The 18,009-nt window shown below is 36.2% G+C and overlaps 1 protein-coding gene across 4 annotated transcripts in view; it reads right to left on the bottom strand.

Annotated features, from left to right (window-relative positions):
- Positions 1–6,936: 6,936 nt before the first annotated feature.
- tapt1a (transmembrane anterior posterior transformation 1a) overlaps positions 6,937–18,009 on the bottom strand; it is a 45,449-nt gene continuing 34,376 nt past the window's right edge. For 2 of the 4 annotated variants that reach the window (XM_088917976.1, XM_088917959.1), the window contains 5 exons: positions 16,997–17,056; positions 16,620–16,688; positions 16,162–16,238; positions 10,341–10,501; positions 6,937–9,160 (listed from right to left, as the gene is read on the bottom strand). In XM_088917976.1, coding sequence (XP_088774102.1) covers positions 8,931–9,160; positions 10,341–10,501; positions 16,162–16,238; positions 16,620–16,688; positions 16,997–17,056 — 597 coding nt within the window. In that variant the 3' untranslated portion in view covers positions 6,937–8,930. Of the gene's footprint in view, positions 9,164–10,340; positions 10,502–16,161; positions 16,239–16,619; positions 16,689–16,996; positions 17,057–18,009 lie in introns of all 4 variants that reach the window. The other 2 variants (XM_088917968.1, XM_088917951.1) reach the window with 1 other exon arrangement.

The raw sequence follows: 18,009 nt of genomic DNA, 5'->3' as shown, positions 1-18,009 counted from the left end.
GATTTGTTAATTTCGCAAACTGCACGGAATACTCAACCATTTCTCCGTCTCGCAACCAATAAACATCGTCTGCGTCAGAGACCTCCTGTATTATTCAGAAACCGAGCTCCGTATTGCCACCTGCAGCAGTTTTAAATCCCCTCGGGAAGCGCTGGGAAACGTACAAAGCAGATTGCCGCTGTGATAGCTGTGTAGGGTTTTTGTGGCCAGGAGTACTCATGCAACTGAATCATACATTTTTAAACCACTCCATCCCATTATTATCTTTAATTATCTGTGACAATGTTTTTCTTTGATATTGAGAGTGTAGGACGTTAATTAAGCTATTAAACTCTAAAATGCTCTGTATATATGTAGCACAGTAGCACTAGCCCCAGAAAAACACCTACTTCATTCGTTTTTAACTGCAGAAGCTCCACAAAATATTCAAGTTTGTTTGTTTTGTTCACTTCATGCAGCTCCAAGAAGGTAACCCAGATCTTAACGGTAATACATCTGGCACAAGTTCGTAGAGCGCTTAATACAAAGTTAGCGAAACTGCAGTCTCATCGACACACGGAGCACCATATCTCATAACAGGAAGACTAAAGAAGAAAAAACCGCATGCTGAAGGATTTTTTCAAGATAAACGATATATCGGCACAGCAATACAGGCAGTATAACCTCAGAAACTAAAATGACATCCTAGTATATTGATGAATGATATATAAATATAATTAATTTTATCTGTCTGATCGAAAAGGTGTTCCTGGAATGGTCTTCATCGTTTTTACGTTTGCAACGGAATCAAGCGAGTAGGGTAATTTAAAAAAAGGGTGATTTTAATTTCGGTGGCACACCTCTGCCACAACACTTAATCTTATTGCAGATCACTGCCTCACTATAGTCTTAGTTCATGGGTTCTTCCTTAAAACTGCTGGATTGGTTACTATCTCATCAGTCTGTGACAATTTTAAATTTCTATTAAGGCTGACCGGGGATTTTCATTATTCTGCTTTTCTGTTGCATTCCAAACATCAGAGGAATCTACACCTTCGGGTACCTTTGCAAGGGTTATGCCAAATGTCTAGTTTACCTGGGATTTCCACATTATTTTTAATAAAAAAAACTGCAAAACAAGAACAAATTAAGAAAATGGGTCTTTTTGATAACTGACTCAATACTATATAACTTTAGATTCTTGCTCTTTCAGGGATGCTAAATCAATCTACAGAACATCGGCTTGCCGTTGTTCCACCCATTTGCTGAAAAATATTACCGCCTTTGAAGTAGAAAATTATTATTATTATTTGCATAGGAGTGAGTCTTACTGGATATTAATTTAACTTTAAAACAAACGAAACACTTACAATCCAGGGGCTGCGTGTTCGCTTAAGAAAAGTGACATTTATAGTCCTCAGAAAAGGAGTGAACCGGTGACAATACTCAGAATAATAATGATCAAGTGAACTGGATGGTTTCTGGTTTTTTAGAGGATTGTAGTATGTAATTTCCCTGTGCTTCCCAATGCCTCATCAATCAAGATTTGAACACATTACAAAGCCAGAAGGCAAAGCACTGCTTCCAAAGTACACTAAATCCAGTTTCATTTGTGAGACTATTTAAGCTACTTTAAAAGCTTTCTAATAAAAAGCAACCTTACAGCCAGAGCCCAGGCTGAAAGTGAGTGCATGATTCTGGGGATTTTAGAGCACAAGGTTGAATGGATTATTCATTTGTTGATCCTTCAAGCACTTTGTCTTTGTGAGTCTTGTCCTGTTTCAGTCTTAGATCATCAATGAATGGAATTTGGCTATATTTGTGCCTTCATTAGTTATAACCCTGGAGGTTTGATCATTTCTAACTAATGGTCAGAAACCATTACTGATACCTCTGAGGTCACTCGTAATGTGACTCTGAACAACCTTACATAAACTGAGGGAAGACCACAGTATATTCACAGACGAACCCTCCCTGTTTTGTCTTTTTGAACATCTTTTGTTTTAGTCTGACAAAGTAATATGAAGTTAATCCATAAGCATAAGGCATTCCAGCGGAAACTGATCTAAAATAGGGTTAGAGTCTTTTAAATTGCAGTATTCATCTAATTTGCATTTCCAAGTGGTTAGATCATCTTTATTTTTTTTTTTACCAGTATCTCTCCTATTGCTCAACAAGCTAATATATTTGTCATTTACTACTTCCTGAGATTTATGGAAAAGGCAGTCTTTTGTCCAAATGCTCTCCATCCTGCCACCTCTTAATAGCAAGCTATGAAAACAGCTCAGGCAGCACCATGGCAACGATTGTGTAGTCAGTCCAAGGAGGGTATTGGAGACAAAGTTCCCCTACACAAACTTGGCTCTGTTTACACAAAATGGAGAAACACTTCTTTTTCCAAGGGCAGTTAAACAATTGAAATACACCGCTGTCTACATTGCAAATCACAAAGTAATGAACCTTCTGATATATTTGTGTTCAGCCCACGGGATGCCTGACCTGGCATTCAAACCTTGGGAAAGGTAATTTGAATAAATCTGTTTTTCCTCGTTTAACTCAAATATATTGTGCCATTCCAACAGAATTCAAACCAAGCCGTTTTCACTTTTATCTTGAAAAAAGTCTTCCGTAATTAAAATACTGTCTTGTTTAACCTTTTTATATAACAATGGCCAACATGGTAGATAGGACAGTAGCACTGGAAGCAGAAGACTGCTGTGAAGTCCCGGAGCAAAGTGTGTGAGAGGTCTCCCTGGTGCCCTGTGAGGGGGGGGGGGGGGGGGGGGTCAGTCTGCCAAGGAGAAATAATCTTGGTTTGGAGTTCCAAGGATACGTCTATCACCATGACAACCAGACCTCTTTTTGATTAAGTGGTAACTTTACATTTCAATTTTTTTTTAGTAACTTTACCCTCCTCTGTTCCCAGCAACCAGCTTGGAGGCATGTAAGGAAGTGTTTTGCAGTTAAACTCAGAATTGCTCACAATCCCGAAGAAAACTTGGGAAGCCCAAAGTTGACCATGAAGTTATACTGTAGATTGCACAAGAAGAAGAACAGTATTTGAGCAGCACTGTGAAGATTCACAGCTGTTCGCGTCCTGTAGTAATTACCAACATCCACCCCTCCGTTCATGGTTTTCTAAACTCTTTATCCACAGGGTCAAGGAGGAGCCGGACGCTATCCCAGCAAGCAATGGGGGCAAGGCAGGGTATACCCTGAATGGGATGCCAGTCCATCACAGGGCACACACAGGCACAAAAACACCCACACTCACACCAGGGCCAATTTAACAGAAGCTATTTAACCTACCACTATGTCTTTGGATACCCCAGGAATTAAACCCACCACTATGCTGCCCAGTTACCATTATACTGTATCTAACCTAATTACTAACATTCTGTATTCTGGTTTCATACCATGCTCTGACTTCTGTGTTAAAATAAAAAATAAACACATTTTTCTAATAACCTACATCCTTAAAATGAAAAAAAAACAATAAAGAAACTCACATCCAAAACCATACTCTTTTTAAAAAAATACCTTCTCCATCTACAAAAGCCAGATGGTTAACTTAAAACAGTCCAGAAGGAAATAAAGGCTATACCACCATACTACACAGCTAAAATAAATGTCTGCATGGAAATGTAATACAGTATAAACACACACATATGTTTCTAACCAATAATTCAATCCTGAAAGCCTGTGGTTTGAATGTTATATTATTTTTTCCTCTTTCTTTCAAGTGTGTTGTCACCGGAGGATTTTTAATAAAATGGTTGACAGCAAAAAGATGGACTGTGGAACTTTTAAATGTACCGTGTTTCTCTTTAGCTCATTAAATCAAAATTTCTTTTGGCATTTTGTTTGATGACTCAGGATCTTCTACCTCACTGAACATTCAGTACACAAATGGTTATATTTATTATTTTAGCTTGGAACATGTCACAGTTGTTGTGAACCTATGATAAAACTACACCGTCAACCCCAAAGACCAGACTCTAGTCTGCTGTGAAACTATGGTCTATAATGAATCACAACAAAATCTAATTCAGTTTTGTTTAATGACAGAAATTAGTGGATCTAGTTTTAGAAGTAATAACATGCATACCTAACTATTCATTTCAAATCCAAACTATAATTGCAATTTCAGCTTTGCTCAGACTTAGTGGATATTAAAATATATATTGTTTTTGGCTGATCTTTGTGATTGTCCTTTCACTGTGGTATGGCAACATTATTCATTCTTTCTAGTAGGTCTTTATATCCTTTTTTCATTTAAGAGTACAAAAATAATTCATTAAAATGGAAATGCTTTCTAACAGAAAATATCATAAAACCCACATAAGTGACATAGTTTCCCAAAACCAGATACTTTTAGGTTGACTCACAAGCAGATGTTCTTGATTAAGGAAAAATCTCTCTTGCAAACATCCTAGATTTATAAGAGGGGAAAGGAAGTAAAGACAACGTTTGTTATCACCCTTGTAAACCATCTCTAATCCTGCTCTAGCAGGGCTGAAGTACAGTGTCTGCAAGATCTCTAGGTCTCATTAAAGCATCAGCACCTTAGGAACTGGCAAAAGCCAATTACAATATGAGCTAATTTAAGTCATTAAGAACCAAGTTAGAATAAACGCCTGCTGACACAGAGTACAGAAACGAACTGCCAGGACCAGGAGGGGACACCTCTTCTCTTGTAGGTACTGTCAGTAACACAACCAACAATACCTGCAAGGGCATGGCTTTGGGTAATGTAATATGCCATGGGTTCAATTTAGGACCTGATGTGATACTGTATCTATGTGGAGTTTGTGCAGTATGTTCTCCCTGGGTTCAGGTGGATTTCATTTAGGTGCTCCGGTTTTCTCCTACAGTGCAAAGACATACTGGTACAGTAGGTTAATTAGCTTCCAGGAAAAACTGGCCCGGGTGTGGCTGTGGGTGTGAGTGTGAGTGTGTCCTGTGATGGATTTGCATCCCATCCAGAGTATATCCTGCCTTGCACCTGTTTATTTAATTCCAGAGATAAATAGAGGAGTACCATTTATATTTCACTCCGCTTGGTACATCTTTTTGCTCTGAAAACAGACGAGAGTAAAATTGACTGCCGACGGAGGGACACTGACCTGTCTGCCCATTTGTTTGCATATAGTTATTATCGCATATGCACTGTCACAAAGTCAGCGTTGTTTGAGGAGCCCACTGAAAAAGAGAAGAATCAACCCAGGACCCCCCTTTCCACAATTCATCATCTCTTAAATCCAGTTAAGAAAAATACTTTGAGTTTATGGCCCAATGATAGTCTTTTTCCTGATTTTTCTAACCTAAAATTGATACCATCTGGAGTCAGCCTGTATTGTGGTTCCACAGAGGGTAATTGATGTAATTTATAAGTGTAGATGCTTTGTGCATCGAGAACCTTGCAGGGTTCCGTGCAGCGTCTCCTCAGCAACTATCTGAAATGATCACTACAAAGAAACCACCACATGTTCCTTGAATCCTATTCCTACTACCCAGCTGTGTTATAATTTTGCAATTCACTGTTCTAAATGTAACATGTATTACAACGAGTCATTAAGGTCTGGAATTGTCCACTCAGCTTTTAATTCTGCAGTTATTACCTGCTATACAAGTGGTATTTAGGTACAAGCCTACTTTGTAATTAGTGGCAGTACCTTAACAGTTTTGGCAACATGTTGTTGCTGTTCACTTATCTGCCAGTCAGATAAGATATTGTACTTTAGATAAGATCACTTTATTGGCCATATACAATTTCTTGCATTAGCAATTTGTCTTTTCGCATACCCCAGCTTGCACTCCATGAGACACACAGGCACAAAGATGGGGAGAGAGAAGTTTGGGGTCAGAGCACAGGGTCAGCTATTTATACGGCACCCCTGGAGTAGCCTTGCTCAGGGGCCCAACGGAGTAGGATTCCTCTGCCGGCTGCGGGATTTGAACTGGCAACCTTCAGGCCACAGCGCAGATCCTTAGCCACAGTACCACCGCTCCGCCCCTTTATGAGCCTGATGCGGCATCTTTTGTTTCTGGAGTGCACACATTATTCAATAGTCAATGTAAAAAATAACAGCATCTCTAACATGTACAGTAGCAACATTTAGAAAGGTTACTGGCCAATAACCACATTGAGCACTGCAAACACCAACAGTCAGACAACAAATCTATATAAAAACAATTGTAATTTATATAAACAGGTTTCAAAGCCTAAGAAGAGAAAAAAAAGTTGTTATATGTTTTTAAAACAAGAAACATGGTACACTAGAAGTCCAGTTAATAAAAGTCCTCATACTGTATTTGAAAGTCACAAATCCTTCATACCACCCATAGAAAGACTGAAAGAAATAGCTGAAAGCAGATGGAAAGCGGACAAAAACACCTACTCTTGAAAAGAGTAATTGTATAATGTTTGAAAAATCTCCAAAAGAAAACTATTTTCTTACCCTGGTAATGCTGCATTAATCACTTTGCAGTTAAAAACAGCCAATTCATACATTGTGTTGATGTCTTTAGATCAAAATCATGTTTCATGTTTCTTGTTCCCTCATTTTCTCAGAATTCTACTTTATGAACAAATGTACATTTTGTCTATAGACAAGAAATCAGTTGTCACCTTTGTAAAGCGGGTTTACATCATCATATGACAGGTCAAATACACAATTTGTAACTTTTGAAAGCACATCCTAAAATATGAATGTGAACCTCGTGAAGCAGTTGATCTCAACTGCAGTGAGTACGCTGGAGGTGGATGGAATGGAAGAAATAGTGTCCAGATAGACCTCACAGTGATAAAAAGCAAACTTACAAACATAATGGACTTTTGAATGATCAATTGCTGCATTTTGCATGGGCTATACATTGACCACACAACCCTTGCATACTTATAAAGACAAAAGCATGTCTACTGCATAAATCTTTTAAATCTAAAATTTCACCACAAAGTTACAAAAAGCTTTTATTTATCACCCCCAATGAGATGCATTTATTACAAAGGTACATAGTCTTGTATTTTAATACATGAAAAATTAAATTAATTATACCATTACTGTTTCTGTGTACATCACATTACAAAGAGACTTGTTTAAGTGTACAAAATGTTGGTATTTACTACTTAATTCCATGCACAAAATGCTATTCAATGTACCAGCCAACTTGCTAAAATGCCATTGTCCAGCTTTCTCAAAATAGGGGGTATTTATGTAATTCCATGGTTAAAGTCCAGTAAAGGAAAACTCATCTGAAAGTGAATTCAATGAACGCTGGTATGGAAATGTTTATATTGCATTTCAATATTTGCTTTAGTATTAGAAAAAAGCCATATAGTTTGTCCAAACTGTATGTCCACACAGTTCCACTCTGTGGATTAAAACTTAATTTGCAGATCAGAATTTTCTAATTTAAATATTTAATCTTTACTGTAAGATGAGCTACTTTGTCCAAAGTTATTTAAATTTCTGTAGTCACACTAAACTATTGAAAGATTTATTTGTTTATTTCAAATGGCATACATCTAACCTGTAGAAAAGGCTAAACAGTAATTAAACATTACACTTGAGGACAATTCTGTATTCTAAAAGCTTTTTTCCCCCCAGTAAACTGCAAATAGCACTGGGTAAACAGCTCTAAATTCTTACTAAATAACTTCACAAAATGGGATGCTTTTACTCTGCTGATCTGTAACATCTATTGAAATACATTAAATGGATTCTAGATGCATTTCTGTGGCACTTCAGAATGTAATGATTTCCTTATTTCACTGTCATGATTTATGTTGGTTACAATTTATAACTTTAAATATTGTCAGTTCTGTTACCAAGTACTTGTGGAAAATGGATATTACTGTTGCAAAAAAATAAGACTTAAGACATTATGGTGTATCAGTGCGTAAAACATAAAAAACAATCCAAACAAGACTGATGTCAAACCTAAAACACACTTGGTAATGTCCCTCCGTAAAGGCAGTTACAATAAAAAGACTATATGCAAAATTATGATTTGCAACAGCATAATTATAGTTTGCAACAGCATTTCATCATTTCACAACAATCTTGCTGTACTCAGAAGTACAAAAGCATACACTAATTGCAGTATAAAGTTCCATCTTCAATGCATTGATATTCATTGCAAAACACTGTGGTACTTAAAAAATTCCACTTTGCATTCTTTGATCTATGTTAAAAAATTCAACGTCATCTAAGTGCATTTCAGTCTTATATTTCTGATTGAATCTGTATCCTTACTACATTCAAACTGAATTAACTGAATCAGTAGAACGTAATATTCTACATACAGTACACCTTGTACTCTGAAAATGTCAAAAAGCAATTGAAGAAGCCTTCTAACACTCAAAGTCAATTATGCAATCAGGGCTCTTCTCATTGGCAGAAACAGAAAATGATTGATGAACAAAACTGTGTTGTTAACAGGCAATGATTTCAGTGACCTACTGTACTGTGATGAAAAGGGGGAATAAGTATATATGATTAAAGTCTTCATAACTGTGCAGTCCTTAGTCTCCACTATAATTCAATGGATATTTTAAAGTGTCCTAGGCACACCCTTCTACATTAAAGGCCTTTGAATAACAGTCCGTTTTGTTGTTGGAAATATCGCTGAATAGCCATCTTTAACGGTCCGCCTCACAAAGCAGTGAGTTCCTCCACTTCGGTCAACTGGACGGTTAAGCAAGACTGAACAAATGTTTTCTGTTAATCACTGGAAGCCTCATCGACTCAGAAGTCACCTCACTGCAGGGTTACCGGCAGAATGGGGGAAAACCAAGAGGAATTAAGAATAATTCTTCCAGTCAACAATAAATTACTTGTATTTCAATAAATACTTTAGTGCCACTCTTTGGCGAAGGATGTTCTTGGCAGTATATCATTTGCCATGCTGGGTCTCCTGAGCAGTTCTGATGAGGAAAACTGAAAACATTAGTCAATCCGGTTTCCGCATATTGTGAACCTGTCTATTTCCAGAAGATCTTTCTTTGCTGTTCTGTGCTTGAGCTCAGATCTGTCTGAGGTTATGTCCTTCTCTTCTGCATCTGGAGTGGTGAGAAACTGGTCAGAGTTACTGTTTGGAAGTGCAGATGAAGGGTTTTCAGACCGATGAACTGGCTGGCTGGTGATAGATGCAGAAAGGCCGTCATTGGCTAAATCGTCTGCTGGAAAAACAAGAAAAAATAGCCAAGGCTTCAGCAAGTGACCGCATCTGTCTGACATCAACAGCACAGGAGCTGCTCACTACATTACAGGCAAGACACAGAACAAGAGATTGCATCACGGCTGTGCTACACTACTTATGTTTTAGTGTTAAACTTCACTAGGACTTTAAATGTGCTTTTGAATGTTTAATTATTTTACAGAAATCTTATCACAACACTTCCAACAGTGAAGATGTTTACCTGTATACAAATTGCAGCACTAATCATACAGTATATGAACCTACAATATTGCAAGCTTAAAAGTTTTAGCAATATCCTATGCATTAGTATTGGAAACTTAATTAGTATTGGAAAATTACTGTTATTGTAATAGAAAAGCTGTCCCTTAACATTCTGCCTGTGATTATTAACACAGCTGTTAATGTTCTGCTAATTTAACACTATTGTATGTATACCTATTTATGTGATGAGTGTGAATTCCATTTCTATATGATGTAAACTTCTACCCAAGTAAAATAGTTTCAAGGAAATTGTAATGTGTGAGGTAAATGATTCTCGGTCAATGGAAATGGCAGATATCACTGGTGTCTTGATTTTGTGTGTGTACATAATATGATATGGAAAATAGTTTGTAATAGCTTGCTTGAGTTTATTCTCACATTCTTTGTGCAATCTGAATTTATGTGTTATTTTACAGATTTTAATATGATAAACAGTGTTTGGGACCATGAAAACATCAGTTTTCAATAAACTTTACACTAGGGACACAGTACCCCTGCTCCCCTATCAGAGTATTACATAAATCTCATCATATGTGCACTGACTTCAGATCAGAATCTACTACCACACCTAAAGGAGTAGTGACTTTCAAAGATAATGATTGTTGGCTGCGGTCGATGGAAACAATGGTGTGCCAAAACAAAAGCAATTAAACAAGGGTGCATTGCACTAAAGCTGAAACCATTTCATCCAGGTGTACCAACACAACCGGCCAATAATAACAGTTTTAAGTAATAACAGCTTAAACCTACATCACAAAAACTTTAATAAGCAGACAGAAATCTGATCATCAACCGATCTTCAAAGCCCTTGTTTAATGTTCTTCTAACACTTCAAATACCTTATAAGGTTAATTAAAATCAAGATGCTCAAATGGTCCATAAAAAGCCATTTTTACCTGGTGGGTTTGTAAATTTGTTCTTTGACTTGCTGGCTTGTTTTCCCGGTGTTGCAGCTGGTGGATTTTGAAACAGCTTTTCCTCCATCTTGGCCTCTTTCACATATAAGCAAGACTTTCCCAGCAAAACTATACTGTTCAACACTTTAAGTGTTATTATCCTGTTGACAAAGAGAAAGATTCATAAGAAGACCACATGAGGATTTGTTGAAAGACTAAGCTCAGCTGACTCAGTTCAATTTCAAACTATGATTTATGAAAAAAAGTTCAGGCACATTTATTCTGTAATGGTGCATCCCATTTGCTAACACTGTAAAGCAAATAAAGTTAACGTTCTTGCAACAATTCAGTGAGATTATCAAAGCAAGGAAAGCTGAAGATTAAGCACTAATAGAAGCATACATTCTCAACTTAATCCCTTTCAATTTAAAGATTCTGTCAATAAGAAAACATGAATTCGTAGCAGATGTGCAATACTATCATGTTATACAGAGAAAAAGATATAATTACAAGTGTTTTCAGTGAAGGGGAAGACATTTTGTATTTGAATAGTATGTTATGGGAATAGTAGACTACATGATAATAAGGACAACAGGAACAAAATGGTTGACCTTTCATGAGGAAGAACACATTTAGTACAATTTCTACATTTAAAGCTAAAGTGGGTCTCAAGGCTTAAAACATTTATTGCAATGTTAGTTGTTTGATTTTGAAAATGTACAGTAATTATTTTGTGATGTAAGAAACGTCACAACCACAGTGCAACATTTAGTGGGAGCAACTTTGACACCTTCTCTATCAACTTTGCACACCAGCTTGGTGAAATTGCTGCCCATTCGTCTTAAGTAGCTTGAGGACCAATTATGGACAGCAGTTTTCACTTTAACAATGCCACTCCAGGACATTCTGATATTTCCAACTCCATAGTGGCTTTTTCCTTGTGATTTGGGTCATTGTCCAGCTAAATGGTGATTTTTTGTCCCAGTTTTATGTCTGAAGAATCTGAAGAACATCTTGGTTTTCTCCAAGATGTGCTAGTACTGGTGTTTTGTGAATTAGACATACAGTTTTGCATTAGACCATTCTTTGAATTTAGGTAATTCTGTAATTACAGTAATTAATAGCATCCTCATGAAAAATCAACAAGCATCAAAAATTTCAACACCAAGGGCCAAATGTGACAAAGTAAACAAAAGAAAGAGAAATATAAACAAAATAAAAAATACTATTGAAACAGAATAGTTTAATACAGAGCTCTAAACCTACAGTATTAAACAGTAACATTAAAAACAGCCCCTGATGACTAATGACTATGGATGTGTGTCACTTCATTACATTTTGGCAGATAATTTCCATGGATCATGAATCAAGAAAAATTGTTTTTAAAGAAATAATTTAGAAAATGTAAATTCACATTCATACATAATTTCTGGAATTTGTAACAGAATGTGCAATAACAATAAATAGAGAACTTTTGTTTCTGCCCCTGTTTCCCCCCTACTGGCTACCATGAGTTCTGTTAGGGGAGAAAAATATTTTCTAGCCAGCAATTTAAAATGAAAACGAAGCACTTCTGTTTCTGAATTCTTGCTTTGTAAAAGCCATGTCTGTCTTTTAAAGCTTGTAATTATTAGCTTAATCAGGTTAATTAATGAAAAAACTGTCTAGATGCATCAGCTCCAGTTCCTTGAACATTCACTGCTTCAGCTTCTGCTTATGATGAGCAATTTATATTGTACAACCCAGGTTTAACTCGCTAAGCTATAATTATATGAATCTAGGACAGGAAAAATGATCCTCTCTCAGTATGAAGGCTGATCTCTAATCAAATGCACCTGTTTCACATAAAATATCTCCTTTGTGAGCTACTTTACACACATTCTGAGTGTTGACTTATTGAAATCAGCAGGAGAGGGGAAAGGTGTAATATTTATCTGAACTGTTGTGTAAATAAATTCAACAGCTTTCAGAAGCATATTAATTCCCCCTATCATTGAGCTAAATTATACATGCGCTTAGAGAAACCAGCATGAAAACTAAGTAGAATAATTCTCTTGGCAAGTGCATCAACTGCACTTCGCATATCTTTAGATTGACTCATTGAAAAAATACAGTATATTTTTGCTCAGATATCACAGATCTTGAGTATAATTTACATTCTGAAGCATGTTAAAAATATCGTGCCTTTTTCACAGCTTTCTCCCTTCACCTCGTTTCCAGTTGCGTCAGTCTCACTGGCTGATGAAGACAGCATTTTTAACTTCAACACTAAAATAAGACCATTACTAACAGAAATGACAGATCCCCCACTTTCTAAACCTGGTCTTTTAGACTACCTGATATTCATCAAACGGTTGTAAACAGAATAATGGGGGAGAATGCCTAATTTTTTTAGATTTAAATATCCAACTATTTGCCACTTTAATTAAATAAAAACCCCAGTTATGGACCTCGTCATTTTAAGACAACCCACACAGTCACTGCCGCCATGCGAGATGAGCAAGACAGTGTTGAGCATGTACAGTATGGCAACTTGACCTCCAGTGACCCTGTCTGCCAAGTACAAGCGCTTCGTTACGGGTACAAGGATAACAATTCTGCAGTTTTGTTTCTCTCTTTGCCCGGGTGGGGGTGGCGGTTGATGTTGTGCTTAATATCAGTATCTTCTGTGCATTTGTGTGAAAACTTTAATTTGTCACCAATATCATACCCTAATCAGAAGAGTTGTGGATTGTAACCTTAAAAGACCCTGGTTAAGTAGTCTACTATAAGTTTCTTCCTTAGGGATGGCAATACCTATATTGTAGAAAAGCGATTTGTTGATCAGCTTGATGAAAAAAAAATTGCTTCAGTACAATAACAACAATGATAAAGTAAGAAACAGGAATTTAAAAAAAAACCTTAGGTTTTCTTGCAGGGCTACAGTCTAATTAAGCCTGATCTCTATGGCAATCCATTAATTAAGGATTATGAACATTGATCCTTTTTTATGCTTTTTGAGATTGTAGACATAACAATGACAACCTCCATAGACATAATTGTGCACGTAAATAAAGAAATAGAGATTGGATATTACTGTATATATGCTGCTAACCAAAAAGGTTACTCTACATAATATGCTTAGATTGTGTTATTTCTTTAATTTCTTAATATAATTAGAACAGCAGATGTAAACAATTCAATTGTACTCTTATCACAGGATTTCTATTATATCTATAGTTTAATGTACATCTAATGAATATAACATGATTATATTTTCAATGTTACATTGTATGACATAGGCACTACATATTAACTTATTAAAATTCTCTATAATACTGTATTTTCTGTTACTACAAAACAAGAAAATGAGCAAATGGGAGGGACATTGTCTGAGACATTTTGTTTATCTTGATAATATCTTAATAATCCAAGAATTCTTAAAGGATCCCAGGAGTCAGCTTCAACCATGATCAGGGAAATGATTCCAGACTCCCAGAGTCCGATCTGTAAAAGCATCTTCCATTTTCTGTCCTGAATGCTCCTAAACTTTATATCCTTTTAGGTCCTTCAATTGTGATCATGAGCACATCCTTAAATATGACCTGATCAACACCAGTGAGAATCAAGTCCCCAGAAAATCATAAGACCAGTTCCAAACGAGAGGAGTCTATTTGACCCATCTAGACAGTCTGGTAGTTTAATTTGATAAACAACCAAATAATCAATCAAGTTGTTCTCTTTAAACAACACCTTTATTTAATCAGGGAAATAAGCGAAACTGTAGTTTTCTGACCTCTTGAGCAAAATATACAAACACCCAGTCTTACGGTACAAAGAATTACAACTTTAAGCTTTTATGTACAATAGTCATAACATCAAGAACACTCATTGAAAAATGTGTTGTTTTTATTGCTTTGACTGCATTACAATTCTAATAAAAAATCCTCCCTCTGGAGCATTCAGTATTCTGTAGCAGTTTTTATTACATTTGGTTTACTGAAAGCAAGCTAAAAACATACACTTCAGACCTTGTTAAACAAAGTGCCTTCACAGCATCCAAATGTGCCTGCTTGACAGCAACTATTTTTAAATTAAAGCACAAAAACTGTGGCGTTTCCACTGTACTGGAAATGACAGAACTGGATAACACCCTCAGCAAATACTTTCATCCAGCTAAGTGCTACATGTCCCAGGGGTAACAAAAATAAAGCAAGGATTAAAAATACAAGCTTGGATTCGTGTCACAGGCACAACAGAAAAACACTGAACATACCCCAGGTTACAAATACTACCAATACAACAAAGACATAGCTGTCTGTGCACTTCACAGAAATAAAACTCAGTTGTATGCAACAAATTAATTGTTGTTATCTAAGGTACATTAGTTTAAAATAGTACTTTCATTCCAAAAAGAAGGTTTATATTTTTCTAATTAATTTTGATTATGACTATTATACAGTGAATTTAACTATTTATTATCTATTACGACCTCTGCCACACTGAACGATCACATTTTAACCTTTATTGGTAGTGGCACTGGAACACTGGCTCGACAAAGTGATGATGTTAAACGTTTGTCAAATTAATACTTTCCATTTCAGTTAAATATTGTTGGATAATTTAAACCCCAAGGGAATCCTGCCTTGTGGTCAATGCTTCTCTGCACAGCCTCTGGGCCATCATGACCCTGAAGAGGATAAGCTGTTAAAATGAAAGTGATGTGATGATGATGATGATAAACTCTAAGGTGAGCCTAGACTATGAAAACAATATTGGAATACCAATTTGGAATTAAAATCGAGAAATGTTATGTTAAAATTATATGGTGCACTAGTTAGGGCTTATTTTACACTATTGTGTCCAATTTTGTTCACCATGTAACAAAAATGATATCGCTAGTCTAGAATCAGTCCCAAGAAGAGCAAACAGGTGCATCCCAGGACTTAAAGGAATGTCTTACACTGATATGCTGAAGGAACTGAACCTTTTTGGTCTTGAATAGGGAAGATTGTGAGGGGACTTGACACAAGTATTCAAAATCCTCGAGGGTATTTGCTGAATGGACTTCTTCAGAATGAACACTGAAACACAAACTAGAAGGCACAAGTGGGAACTACGTGGAAGTGCACTTAAAGCCGAGAGCCTGAGGCACTTCTTTATCCAAAGAGCTCTGGGGGGTATGGAACAAGCTACATGAAGCCATGTTATTGAAGCCAATACCCTGGCGCCAGTCAAGAAACAGCTGGATGACAACCTGGGATCACTTCACTGCTAACAACCACACGAGCTGGATGGACTCAATGTCCTCTTGTTTGTAACTGTTTTTATGTTCTATAAATGGAAGCTTTACTCCCCATTTTGCAAAACCTGTGAGCATGAGGACTATCATGGTTATCTTATGTTTTGGAGACCTTCACAGTCTTGCATTACAATCCAAGAAGGTTGTTGTACAATTGGCTGATTTAATATTACCTCCTCTCCATTTACCCTAATTTGCATGATAGGAAAAGCAGATATTTCTAGGAAAAAAGGCTTTACATGTAAACACAAAAAAACACCAGATACTGTTATACGTCTTGGATACTGGAAAACATGAAAACCTATATGTCAACAACACAATAAGGGTGCTAGAATAGTACTTACTTCACTGATTGAGTGTGTATCTCCAGTTGCTTCTGTTTCCTGTACTTCTAAAGAGTTTTAAGAACAGTTTGTTGAAGATCTTAGTACTAAAATATATTTCTATGATACTTATTGAGTCTGAACACCCCAATCAAAATGGAACGAATTCCAAAATCACAACTTCAGAAAGAGCATGGTGTTTCAGTGTGTGTCTTACCCCAAGTAGAACAGCACCGCACACACAAAAGCAAGGGATCCCTGGACTTTCACCGAACTTGTCACCACTCTCGTCAGCTAAAACCAGCAAAACAAAACATTATGTTCAAGTTTCCTGTATGCAATGGAGCAGAGGATCAAAAGGATTTAATGTAGCTGAGAAAACATACAAAAAATTTAAAAGGTTTAATACAAGTAATGTACGGTACACACCTTAAAAAAAATAGACCTCTCCATAGATTTATGTACAAGGTTATTTTTTAATAAGCCTAAGCCTCACCAGAGGCTCACCAGTTTCTTGCGTCAAACCTCTTTTACATAATTGTTCCTGTGTTGTACGTACAATATAAAACCAGGAAAAGACGATCACTGGAACTAGGTTCATACTGATAAGAGCTAATTAGTTAAAACGCATTAAAAAAAATAAAGCAAGAACTTGCTTGAAGTAAGGGAACTTACAAGCACAGCAAGAGGTAGAGGAATAAACCCCATTCTCCTGGACACGGTGTCACTGTAGTCAGTGTATGCCTACAATAAAACAAACTGGCATAAAATCTATGAAGTTATAAAAGCAGATGAGCAGCTATAACTGAATGAAAAGATGCATATTTTAAAAAATTATAATGGAAAAAAAGGTTATTTCTGTTGTCATAATACTGTACAACAACTGCAATTATTGATTAAGAGATTCTAAGAAACACTGGAAACAATGGCATGAATCACAATTTAAATATTTCATTAGAACCAATGGAGGCTGCAGAAGTTATTTTTACATTCAAGCAGACAAACACTGAACATGTTTTGTTAAAAATTACTGATAGGATAATCTGACTTACATTTTTTTGCCGACTGCTTACAAGGTCAAAGGCAAGACTGGCTCTATATTCACTATATACCTGAAAGACAAAACAATTATAGAATGAAAAGTATTGTTCTAAACTTGCTGAGCACATCTGTTCAGTAACAGTAAGCTGCCTTTTATAATTAAGGTTATGTTTTCATCATTGCGAGGAAAAAACATTCTTTCAGTTCCACCACGAATTTGTACAGTATGTAATTTGTATTTGTGTGGGGTGTCAGTCACCAGCTATTTTGTAAATGAACCTTCGAAATACCAAATTATTGTGTTTGACACTGACTCATTCTATCAGAATTTTAAATCTTGCCGTGAAGAATCCAAAGTAAAAAGCGATCAGTGACAACAATAACAAGACAAAGGGCCTTGCAGAACTATTAACCCTCTGCCTAGAGAGGTCCCATTTTCTCTTATTACAAGTGATGTACAGTATACAGCAAACCCTTAATTTAATGGATTTGCTTTAGCAAACAAAATCTGCTTAAGGGGCATTTTGTCTGCAAAATCAGTAATATCGAACTTTCCTGGCAATAACTAAATCCTTGCAAGAGGTGTTGTTTACAGTATGTTTCATGTGCTTTTAATGAATCAATCTTAAAAAACAATCATTTAAAAAATACACTAAAATGCTAATAATATGTAAAAAGCTCTGTAAAATGCACAAATAATACGACAAGGTAAAATAAATACAACATAGATTTAAAATATCGTGAATATCAGTGGTGCCCTATAGAGGTACTGTAGGTCAATTGCTTACGATAGATGGCATTTGTGTTTTGTGTGCTCTAGCAAATTTTATATAGTATATTTACAACACATGAAATAAAGAACTTGTATATTTAAGATAAAAAAATGAACAGGAACAATTTTAATCGACAGTGCTGATTATAAAAGATTCATATATTTTATTTTTTTCTCCTACAGTAATGTGTTTCTGGGGCTCAAAAACATTATTTGTGATTTCATCGTACCTGTCAGCAATAACAGACATTC

This window comes from Atractosteus spatula, chromosome 1 (genome assembly GCF_055471065.1).
Source record: "Atractosteus spatula isolate fAtrSpa1 chromosome 1, fAtrSpa1.hap1, whole genome shotgun sequence".
Classification (NCBI taxonomy): domain Eukaryota; kingdom Metazoa; phylum Chordata; class Actinopteri; order Semionotiformes; family Lepisosteidae; genus Atractosteus; species Atractosteus spatula.
Note: the sequence above shows the minus strand (reverse complement) of the source record. Positions and strands in the feature narration are given on the sequence as shown.